The sequence below is a fragment of the Pseudophryne corroboree genome, chromosome 1 (genome assembly GCF_028390025.1).
Source record: "Pseudophryne corroboree isolate aPseCor3 chromosome 1, aPseCor3.hap2, whole genome shotgun sequence".
NCBI classification, from domain to species: domain Eukaryota; kingdom Metazoa; phylum Chordata; class Amphibia; order Anura; family Myobatrachidae; genus Pseudophryne; species Pseudophryne corroboree.
In genome coordinates, this window is record NC_086444.1 from 564869048 (window position 1) to 564881503 (window position 12456).

The following is a 12456-nucleotide window of genomic DNA, read 5'->3' on the forward strand; positions in this document are numbered from 1 at the left end:
CCAGCCACACCAATCACACCGTATAACTTGTGATAAACTACCCAGTTAACAGTATGAACAATTAACATAGCCTTGGTTCAAGACCGACCAACTATAATATAACCCTTATTGAAGCAATAACTAAATACAAGTCTTGCAGAAGAAGTCAGCACTTGGGACGGGCGCCCAGCATCCACTACGGACTACGAGAAATAGATTTACCGGTAAGTAAAATCTTATTTTCTCTAACGTCCTTGAGGATGCTGGGGACTCCGTAAGGACCATGGGGATTATACCAAAGCTCCCAAACGGGCGGGAGAGTGCGGATGACTCTGCAGCACCGATTGAGCAAACACAAGGTCCTCCTCAGCCAGGGTATCAAACTTATAGAACTTCGCAAAAGTGTTGGAACCTGACCAAGTAGCCGCTCGGCAAAGCTGTAATGCCGAGACCCCTCGGGCAGCTGCCCAAGAAGAGCCCACCTTCCAAGTGGAATGGGCCTTAACTGATTTAGGTAATGGCAATCCTGCCGTAGAATGCGCCTGCTGAATCGTGTTACAGATCCAGCGAGCAATAGTCTGCTTTGAAGCAGGAGCGCCAACCTTGTTGGCCGCATACAGAACAAACAGAGCTTCCGTCTTCCTAATTCTAGCTGTTCTGGTCACATAAATCTTCAAAGCCCTGACCACATCCAGGGACTCAGAGTCCTCCAAGTCCCGAGTAGCCACAGGCACGACAATAGGTTGGTTCATATGAAAAGATGAGACCACCTTGGGCAGAAATTGAGGCCGAGTCCTCAACTCTGCCCTATCCACATGAAAAATTAGGTGTGGGCTTTTATATGATAAAGCCGCTAATTCTGAAACACACCTTGCAGAAGCTAAGGCCAACAACATGACCACTTTCCAAGTGAGGTATTTCAACTCCACTGTTTTGAGTAGTTCAAACCAAGGAAACTTAATACCACGTTAAGATCCCAAGGCGCCACCGGAGGCACAAAGGGAGGCTGAATATGCAGCACGCCCTTCACAACAGTCTGTACTTCAGGAAGAGAAGCCAATTCTCTTTGAAAGAAAATGGATAAGGCCGAAATTTGGACCTTTATGGACCCTAATTTTAGGCCCAAATTAACTCCCGTTTGAAGGAAGTGAAGCAAACGGCCCAAATGGAACTCCTCCGTAGGAGCAGCTCTGGCCTCACACCAAGAAACATATTTCCGCCATATACGGTGATAATGTTTCGATGTCACATCCTTCCTAGCCTTGATCAGGGTAGGAATGACCTCCTCCGGAATCCCTTTTTCCGCTAGGATCCGGCGTTCAACCGCCATGCCGTCAAATGCAGCCGCGGTAAGTCTTGGAACAGACAGGGCCCCTGCTGCAGCAGGTCCTGCCTTAGAGGAAGAGGCCACGGATCTTCTGTGAGCAACTCTTGCAGATCCGGATACCAAGTCCTCCTTGGCCAATCTGGAACAATGAGAATTGCTCTGACCCTTCTTAGTCTTATTAATCTCAACACCTTGGGTATGAGAGGCAGAGGAGGAAACAAATAGACCGATCTGAACACCCATGGTGTCACCAGAGCGTCTACCGCTACCGCCTGAGGGTCTCTTGACCTGGCGCAATACCTCTTTAGCTTTTTGTTGAGACGGGACGCCATCATGTCTATTTGAGGCAGTTCCCACCGATCCACGATCTGTGTGAAGACTTCTTGATGAAGTCCCCACTCTCCCGGATGCAGGTCGTGCCTGCTGAGGAAGTCCGCCTCCCAGTTGTCCACCCCCAGGATGAACACTGTTGATAGCGCGCTTACATGGCGTTCCGCCCAGCGCAGAATCCTGGACGCCTCTGCCATGGCCACTCTGCTCCTTGTGCCGCCCTGGCGGTTTACATGAGCCACTGCCGTGACATTGTCCGACTGAATCAGATCCGGTTTGTTCTGAAGCCATTCCTCTGCCTGGCGTAGGGCGTGGTAAATGGCCCTTAACTCCAGGACATTGATGTGGAGACAAGTCTCTAGACTTGACCAGAGACCTTGGAAATTTCTTCCCAGTGCGACAGCTCCCCAACCTCGGAGGCTCGCGTCCGTGGTCACCAGGATCCAGTCCTGAATGCAGAACCTGCGACCCTCTAGGAGGTGAGCACTGTGCAGCCACCACAGGAGAGATACCCTGGCCCTGGGAGACAGGGTGATCCGTTTCTGCAAATGTAGATGGGACTCGGACCATTTGTCCAATAGGTCACAATTGGAAGGTCCTCGCATGGAACCTGCCGAAGGGGATGGCCTCGAATGAAGCCACCATCTTCCCCAGAACTTTTGTGCAATGATGCACAGAAACCTTTTTTGGCTTTAAAAGGTTCCTGACCAGGGCTATGAGCTCCTGAGCCTTCTCCACCGGAAGAAAAACTCTTTTTTGGTCTGTGTCTAGAATCAGGCCCAAAAAGGTCAGACGCGTTGCAGGTACTAGCTGGGATTTCGGTAAATTGAGAATCCAACCGTGCCTCTGCAACGTCTTCACGGACAGAGACACGCTGTCCAGCAACTTCTCCCGAGATCTCGCCTTTATAAGGAGATCGTCCAAGTACGGGATAATTGTGACTCCCTGCTTGTGCAGGAGCACCATCATATCCGCCATTACCTTGGTGAAAATTCTCGGGGCCGTGGAAAGACCAAACGGCAACGTCTGAAATTGGTAGTGACAATCCTGTACTGCAAATCTCAGAAACGCCTGATGAGGGGGGAAAATCGGAACATGAAGGTACGCATCCTTTATGTCCAGGGACACCATCCAATCCCCTCCCTCCAGGCTGGCGATGACCATTCTGAGCGATTCCATCTTGAATTTGAACCTCTTCAAGTACAGGTTCAGGGATTTTAGATTTAGAATGGGTCTGACCGAACCGTCCGGTTTCGGTACCACAAACAGGGATGAATAATAACCCTCTCCTTGCTGGAGATGAGGAACCTTGATTATCACCTGTTGAATGTACAATTTGTGAATTGCCGCTAACACTAGCTCCCTCTCTGACGGGGAAGCTGGCAGAGCCCATTTGAAAAACCGGCGAGGGGGCATGTTTTCGAATTCCAGTCTGTATCCCTGGGAAACAATCTCTATTGCCCAGGGATCCACCTGTGATTGAACCCAGACGTGGCTGAAAAGACGAAGACGTGCCCCCACTTGATCTGACCCCCCCGGAAAGCCCAAGCGTCATGCTGTGGACTTTGCGGAAGCAGGGGAGGACGTCTGCTCCTGGAAACTAGCTGAGTGCAGCCGTTTTCCCTTGCCTTTACCTCTGGCAACGAAGGACGATCCACGTACCTTCTTGTTTTTATTGGAACGAAAGGACTGCATTTGATAATGCGGTACCTTCTTAGAATGCTGCGGGGGAACATAAGGTAAAAAATTCGATTTACCAGCCGTAGCAGTAGAGACTAGGTCCGAGAGGCCTTCTCCAAACAACTCCTCCCCCTTGTACGGCAATGACTCCATATGCCGCTTCGAGTCGGCGTCTCCCGTCCACTGTCAGGTCCACAAGAGCCGCCTAGCAGAAATAGACATAGCGTTTATTCTAGAGCTTAGTAAACAAATGTCTCTCTGAGCATCCCTCATATACAAGGCAGTATCCCTATCTAAGGTGTCAATCTCCGTAGATAAGGAGTCTGCCCATGCCATGACAGCATTACAAACCCAGGCCGACGCCATGGCCGGCCTAACTATAGTTCCAGAATGTGTGAAAATGTGCTTCAGGGTGATTTCCTGCTTGCGATCAGCAGGATCCTTGAGGGAAGCAGTATCCGGAGAAGGCAGTGCCACCTTCTTGGATAAGCGTGTCAGCGCCTTGTCTACATTAGGCACAGATTCCAATCGTATCCGATCCTTCTGTGGAAAGGGATACGCCGTGAGAATCCTTTTGGGAACCTGTAGTCTCCGATCTGGAGATTCCCAAGCCTTTTCGCATAATTCGCTTAGCTCAAATGAGGACGGAAACGTGACCTCAGGCCTTTTCCCTTTATACATGTGAACCCTCGTGTCAGGGACAGGGGGTTCCTACGTGATATGCAAAACCTCCTTTATGGCAATAATCATGTACCTAATACTTTTTGCCACCTTCGGCTGTAATTTTGCATCCTCATAGTCGACACTAGAGTCAGTATCTGTGTTGGTATCTGTGTCAGCGACCTGGGATATGGGGCGCTTTTGAGACCCTGAAGGTCCTGGCTCCCCAGGAACAGGCACGGGCTGGCTACCTGACTGATCCCTAGCTTCAGCCTTGTCTAATCTTTTATGCAGCAGATTTACATTTGCATTCAAGACATTTAGCATATCCACCCAGTCCGGTGTCGGCGTTGCCGACGGCGACCTGACATTCAAGCACTCCCCCTCCACATTTAGCGAGCCTTCCTCATCAAACATGTCGACACACCCGTACCGACACACTGCACACAACCAGGGAAACTTTTTCTGAAGACAGTATCCCCTGAAAGGCCCTTTGGAGAGACAGAGAGAGAGAGTATGCCAGCACACACCCCAGCGCAACAACCTGGAGACCAACAGAGAATGTTTTTCCCCAGTGGCGCTGTATTATATTGTATCCGCCAATTATGTTCCCCCCACCCCCTCTCTTTTTAAACCCCCTTCACCGTGTGTAAGCAGGGGAGAGTCCGGGGAGCTTCCTCTCAGCGTTCTGTGGAGAGAGAAATGGCGCTGGTGAGTGCTGAGGGAGAAGCCCCGCCCCCTCGGTGGCGGGCTTCTATCCCGCTCAAAATCGTGAAAAAATGGCGGGGGCTCAATTATATACATGTACAGTGCCCAGCTGTACATGTATATACCTATTTGCCATCCAAGAGGTGTAACTATTGCTGCCCAGGGCGCCCCCCCCCTGCGCCCTGCACCCATACAGTGACCGGAGTGTGTGAGGTGATGTGGAGCAATGACGCACAGCTGCAGTGCTGTGCGTTACCTCTGTGAAGCTGAAGGCTTCTGCCGCCTGAGACGTCTTCTTGCTTCTGCTCTTCTGGCTCTGTGAGGAGAACGGCGGCGTGGCTCCGGGGGTGGACGCCCAGGACGAACCTGTGTTCACCCCCTCTGAAGCTAATGGTGTTCAGTAGCCGAGGCAGCAGATCCTATCAGTTAAGTAGGTCTGCCCCTCTCTCCTCAGTCTCTCGATGCAGGGAGCCTGTTGCCAGCAGTGCTCCCTGTAAAAAAGTGAAAATCCAAAACAAAAATGCTTTCTATAGCAAAGAACTCAAGAGAGCTCCCTGCAGTGCGCCCTTCATCCTCTGGGCACAGGATCTAACTGAGGTCTAGAGGAGGGACATAGAGGGAGGAGCCAGTGCACACCCAGAATCCAAAGCTTTCTTAAAGTGCCCTATCTCCTGCGGAGCCCGTCTATTCCCCATGGTCCTTACGGAGTCCCCAGCATCCACTAGGACGTTAGAAATATATATTTCCCTTCTCCACCCATTATATAATTTGAATGGAGCCCACACCGGCTCCTAACTGCCATGTCACAGGCTGTGTTTGAAAAATGAAAGTTAGGAGCTGATTGGTTGGTACTTTATCATCATACAATTTACCACTCTGCAAGGCTTGATAAATCTGGGCCTAAGTTTGTGTGATGAGGTTGAGTGGTTTGAATATGATCTGGGAAAGGTTCTCTTGAGTAAGATGAGAGTTTCGGAGGACAGCTGAGAAAGATACATGACTATTTGTGAGGTGGAGTGGATAGCGGTCCTATCTTGGGTCCTGCCTGTGGGCAAGTACCCGAAACTGGACTGTATGGGTAAAGACCCCGGTAGGTGCTCGGCATCTCAGGATTCTTCGTTCCTGAGCCGTGTCCAACTATTCACATGGTAATTTCACAATACATTGTGCACAACCCTTAGCCATAGTGCCAAACTTAGCCTTAGTGGCTTTTGCCTCGTCAGTCATCACCCCACCAAACCCTGCTCTAAGCAGTCGGTGTGAGATGTAAAATAAGCATAACTAGATTCCTAATAAATAAAAATAACTTCCACTGAATTAGCACAACACAAGAAAGATAGATCCTGCAGGTACTAGTCCTTCCAGGATGGGCTAAAACTGGGTCTGCAAAGGAGAGGAGCTGATGCAGTGTGTAAAGTTACAGAGGAAGTCCAGACTGCAGAGGAATGGCATCTGTCACTTCATTGCAATCACACCTGGACCGCACGACAGCAGGGAGGGAGTTCAGGCATTCACCAGGGTTCTTCCAGTCCCCAAGCTGAGAAAAACAGTGGCTGAGCCAATCTGTTGGGGCTGCCTGGAGTACGCGCGCCCCCAGATGACAGAGTTTCCGCATAGACCCATCAAAATTACGGCGTCAAGAGCGCACTGCCCCCCGCACCGTCAAAAAGGGCGAGAGAGCGTACCTGTCCACGGGTCCAGATGGTCTCCGAGAAGACTAGAGTGCACACAGCAGGTGCTGCGGCAGGACAAGCTCCCCCACCCCCCCTGCTGCAGCAGGACAAGACACACAGGCTTCCTACAGCCGCTGTATCCTCCCTGCACATGCCGGAAGCAGCACTCAGTCTAAATAGAAAATAAACATAATAGTTTACAAATAAAAGCAAAAAACTAGCTACAAATGCGCAACTCCAGCAGGCACTTAAAACACACTGGCCTCATGGGACTTGCAGAGGTGAGGAGCTTATGGTTACAAGTTTTAGTGCCAGCTCCATGGTACCCAACGGCAACCCCCATGGTCCAGTGTATCCTAGCCTGGATGAGAGAGAATTAAGCATTATGATGCAGAGTTGAATATAAGTATATTGGTTAGTGCAGGGTTGTACACATTTTGGGGGATATCCAATTAGCCCCGGACGACAACGGGGCTGTTTCACACAAAAACACACAGGTTTCACTGAACCTGTGAGTTTTCGGGAGAACGTTTTTTTTTTCTTACAACCGATCCATCTGGATAGCCTGTACAAAAAAAAATTGGTGAAACATCATAAAAATGTCGATGTTTTACCGGGGATAATTGGATATCCCCCTTTGAATGCATCTTAAATTATGACAGAGGTGTAACTGGGTTCTAACGGGGCGTTGTCACATAGGCAAAGTTCAGTGGGGCATGATGGCAGAGATGTGGGCTATGCAGCATTAGGATGAAAGGTAAATGCACCCGTTGAGACATATTTTGCAGCAAGTATTCACTGGAGCATGTATGCAATGCTGATGATAACTAGTAAGAAATAAAACACATTTAGGTGGTGGCCACACCTCAAGATATTGTGCATAAGGGAGAAAGATATGCATTTATTCCCACGCACGCAACTGGATTTCAGTCTAACTCTGCCAGGTAGTGTGGATAATAGAGCGACAATGTATAGGCCAACAGTCAATAGGTCGACATGTATTAGGCCGACAGGTTGAAAAGGTCAACACAAAAATGATCAACTTTCTGTGCGTTATTTTAGCCCAAATCTAACCTAATTCCTAACCCTCCACTTAGGTCTTAACCCTAACCATGTTGGATCTTTCATTGGGATACCCTCTGTCAGTGTGGGAATTAAAGCAAACTGTTGTGGGAAAAATATAAATTTTTAAACATTACTCGGAGCAGTAGAAATTGTATGACTCAATGTAGCAATCTGTAAGAGTTAATAAAACTAATCATATATAATTCATGGAGGAAGGACACTTTATTGGAAATGTTTTCCCTACATTACATTTAACAAAGGCTATAAGCAGTGAAATATCTGCACTGTTAAAAACAGAAAAAAGATTACAGCCATACGGGAGTTTATGGAGATGCCCTGCCACTAGTTTTATGTTCATTTAAATGGTGAGCGGTAGCTATTGTTTCCGGAGGCTCTGGCGCAGATATATTAAGCCTGGAGAAGTGATAAAGCAGTGATAAGTGTTAGGTGATAACGCACCAGCCAGTCAGCTCCTGTAATTTTTCAAATCCGTAATGATTGGCTGGTGCGTTATAACCTTGCACTTATCACTGCTTTATCACTTCTCTAGGCTTAATACATATGCCCCACTGTATCATTTCATTGCTCTCCCCCCAAAAAATGCCGGTCGCTAATGGTTGCTTTATTATTGTTGACTGACAATGCCACTGCTGTACAATATACCCACAAGCAGATTACAGTTGTTATTACGCTAATTTAGCATTCATGTGACCAGGAAGTAACTACAGCTGTGCAAGCAGTGCAGCTGCACAGGGCCTAGGGGGCAGCATCATCGCTGCCAAATGGCATCTGCTTTTGGCTTGCAGGGGGCCTGGAACTCCTTTCAATGACCTAAGCATGCACTCCTCAGGACTGTCTGGAGCATACTTCATATGCAGTAGGCACTGCTCTTGTTTCTGGTGGCCCCTCCCCTAAAATATGACATCATGACATCATATTAAGGGATGATTTTCTGCCCTGCTACGTCACTGCATCCACACCTCTTATACTGTAAAGTCACAAAGAAAGGACCATCCCCTACCTGTGGTTTCCTGTCATTGTATATAATTTGTGACATCCCATCAATGAACAAGCATGTATATTATGATGATACTTAATTAAAGAATAATAATAATAATATGCTGTGCAAATAAGTAATACTCTGAGTGTCACATACAACACTGGATTCTAACATTCATTGACTCTCTTTGAGCAGCAATTGTGTATTTACAAATTATAGATGCCCTATTGCATACCATTACAAGCACCACCATGGAAGTTAACGATAAGTTGGTTAGCTACCATGGGAATTCTTTGCTGTAAACTTTACATGCAACTTTTTAGTAATGGCATTCTCAAAATTCCTATGCTGAAATGTACAGTATAGCATATATAGTGTTGTTTCCTCATATCACTCTAGTGCTTGTATGTGCTAGCGTTGTGTTAAAGAGCTGGCTTAAAATAAAATAACTCCAGCAGTGAGGACAGCGGTTGTTGGAATGGGTATGGGTCGTTGGATAGACACAGCTTAGGTCGACAGTCATTAAATCGACCATGGAAGGTCGACATGCATTAGGTCAACAGGGACAATAGGTCGACATGGTCATTAGGTCGACATTTACTAGGTCGACAGGTCACAAGGTCGACATGAGGTTTTTGGTGTAGTTTTCTCCGTAAAGTGACGGGGAAACCCAATTAGTGCACCGTGTCCCCTCGCATGACTCGCCATGCTTCGGGCAAGGTGCCTCGCTTCGCTCGGCCCAGATTACCGCTCCAATCGTAGTCCACATGGATCATTAAGTATGAAAAAATCCCCAAAAATGAAGAAAAAAAAGTGAAAAACTCACGTCGACCTTTTGACTTGTCGACCTTCAGTGGTCGACCTAATGAGGGTCTACCTAATGACCGTAACCCGTTGGAATTTTGGCAATGTCCGTAAACATGGTTTAGTTTGTTTTTACGGATTTCTCTGATGTACTTTTTGATGTGTTTCATTATTTAGCATTTTAGTTAGTATGCAGGCAAATCACCACTATTTAGCAATCTTCTTCATGTTCCATTTACGTACAGATGAATGTAGAGAGAAGTAAAATGAATGCAGATGTTGCAAACACACCAAACCATAGTATGAAGTGTTTTTGAACCAGCGTACACTATGCATCTGTTTTTCATAATCAAATAGCTTGAGTTACTATTGCATAAAAGGTTTAAAAGATAGCAAAAAAACCCCAAAAACCAACATACTGGGGGAGATTCAATTCTTTTCACCCCTTTCCACACCCGTTCTGTTTTTGACCTCAGGGACGTTGTATCATTATTTCAGCTTGCTACCCCCGCAGTAGCGAGGCACCCAACCCTTTTCACAGTAAACCTGATTACTATGGGTGCAATATGCGCGATAACGGAGATCATTTTAGAAAGGAAATTGGGCGTGATAGTTCATTTGAATCTCACCCATTTTATGTAAAGGGCAGGTCTAGCCAGGCCTGTATAAAAGTGTAGCTTTCAACTGCTCTTAAGACAGATGCCAAAACAATGAAAATAATCAGGACACAACATACAAGTTGATCTAAACTACATTTTTCAAATAAGAAAAATTCTAATATTTACATCTTTTGTTACATTTTAGAAGTACTGTATTGCTATCCATTAATAACGTTAGTTTTTACTGATGGACATAATACATTAAAATATGCCACACACCTCATCGTCGGAGTAGTTGTAGGCAGATGCCACTGCCCCCCACATCTTGCTTGCTACTGTGGCTGCTTGCTTCATGCTAGATTTTAGCACATCCATTTTGGGCCCAGTCAGTAGATGGTCAAGCTTTAGCCCAGGAAGCGAGTTGACCACTGAACCCAAGGAGCCATGCTGTGAGTTGTGGAAAAGTGCAGTCAGCGAGAGTGACCGTTCCTTCTGGTTTCTTAGGTGGTGTTTTGGGCTGGTAGTAAATGTTTTGGACCTGGATACTGAATTTTTCTGATTCTCGCTCTGCACATCAGGGGGAGGTATAGAATCTGTAGGCAGACTGGATCTCCTTTCAAGGCTACCTTGGTTGGGATTCCCGGTTTCCTTAACAGACTCTGTACTCCTAAGTTCTATGCTGGAGGATTTGCTTCCAAGAGGGCTTTTTAAGTTCATGTAGCTTTCAATTTCATCTGCTAGATTACGCGCTACAACAGGGGAAACAGTCTTCTCCTCAGAGGGAGATGGAACTTTCTCCACAGATTCTGACATTAGCAAAGATAATGGATCAAGACCCTTTTCCACACCTTCCCTTTCTACTGCTTTAGGCAGGCCATAAAAACTATTTCTCTTGTTTGGTTCCTCTGCCTCACTAACTGAAGCAGTAAGAAGATTTCTCTCTTCAGTGACTTTTAAAGCTTCAGATGCATCTACTGTGACTTCTTCTTTGACGGTATCTAATGGGTCAAATATTTCCTGCAATCTCTGCTCTGATAGTTGCTCTGCAGTTGGTTTGATTGTACCTCCAGGATTACAAGTCCAGCTCTCAGTTGTGAGAAGGGGTGTTTGGTTATCTATGCCTTCATAACTGAACTCTCTGTTTGCCTGTGGATATGGTGGTGTCTTCGAAAGTGCTGCTGTAAGGATCTTGGCATCTGCTCCCATCTTCATAGCAATCTCATTAGTTGTCATGTCGAGACTTCCTTTCTTTAGCATCATGCCTGCACGACTCTCTGCACTGAAGCTACAGCTTCTCTCAGAAAACACCTTCTGCCTCTTCTGAGCCCTGTCTCCAAGCTTCTTACCCTGCACATCGCTGGAAAAGACTGCGTCGTCTCCAGAATCCTGAACGGAGGGCTGTGGCCCTAGTGCACTGCCTGCAACCAGAGAAACATTTTTCAACACAGATCAATATAGCATTTCTAAAAAATAAGAATTTACTTACCGATAATTCTATTTCTCGGAGTCCGTAGTGGATGCTGGGGTTCCTGAAAGGACCATGGGGATAGCGGCTCCGCAGGAGACAGGGCACAAAAAGTAAAGCTTTCCGATCAGGTGGTGTGCACTGGCTCCTCCCCCTATGACCCTCCTCCAAGCCTCAGTTAGGTACTGTGCCCGGACGAGCGTACACAATAAGGGAGGAATTTTGAATCCCGGGTAAGACTCATACCAGCCACACCAATCACACCGTACAACTTGTGATCAAACCCAGTTAACAGTATGATAACAGAGGAGCCTCTGAAAGATGGCTTCCTAAACAATAACCCGAATTAGTTAACAATAACTATGTACAATTATTGCAGATAATCCGCACTTGGGATGGGCGCCCAGCATCCACTACGGACTCCGAGAAATAGAATTATCGGTAAGTAAATTCTTATTTTCTCTATCGTCCTAGTGGATGCTGGGGTTCCTGAAAGGACCATGGGGATTATACCAAAGCTCCCAAACGGGCGGGAGAGTGCGGATGACTCTGCAGCACCGAATGAGAGAACTCCAGGTCCTCCTTAGCCAGAGTATCAAATTTGTAAAATTTTACAAACGTGTTCTCCCCTGACCACGTAGCTGCTCGGCAAAGTTGTAATGCCGAGACCCCTCGGGCAGCCGCCCAAGATGAGCCCACCTTCCTTGTGGAGTGGGCCTTTACAGATTTAGGCTGTGGCAGGCCTGCCACAGAATGTGCAAGTTGGATTGTGCTACAGATCCAACGAGCAATCGTCTGCTTAGACGCAGGAGCACCCATCTTGTTGGGTGCATACAATATAAACAACGAGTCAGATTTTCTGACTCCAGCTGTCCTTGCAATATATATTTTTAATGCTCTGACAACGTCCAGTAACTTGGAGTCCTCCAAGTCACTTGTAGCCGCAGGCACTACAATAGGCTGGTTCAGATGAAATGCTGACACCACCTTAGGGAGAAAATGCGGACGAGTCCGCAGTTCTGCCCTGTCCGAATGGAAAATCAGATATGGGCTTTTGTAAGATAAAGCTGCCAGTTCTGACACTCTCCTGGCCGAAGCCAGGGCTAGTAACATGGTCACTTTCCATGTGAGATATTTTAAATCCACCTTTTTTAGTGGTTCAAACC

At 47.1% G+C, this 12456-nt stretch overlaps 1 protein-coding gene across 3 annotated transcripts in view; it reads right to left on the bottom strand.

Moving 5' to 3' along the window:
- Positions 1–12456, bottom strand: part of DENND4C (DENN domain containing 4C) — a 470132-nt gene that overhangs the window by 49803 nt on the left and 407873 nt on the right. For all 3 annotated transcript variants that reach the window (XM_063914174.1, XM_063914175.1, XM_063914173.1), the window contains one exon: positions 10105–11243. In XM_063914174.1, coding sequence (XP_063770244.1) covers positions 10105–11243 — 1139 coding nt within the window. The remainder of the gene's footprint in view (positions 1–10104; positions 11244–12456) is intronic.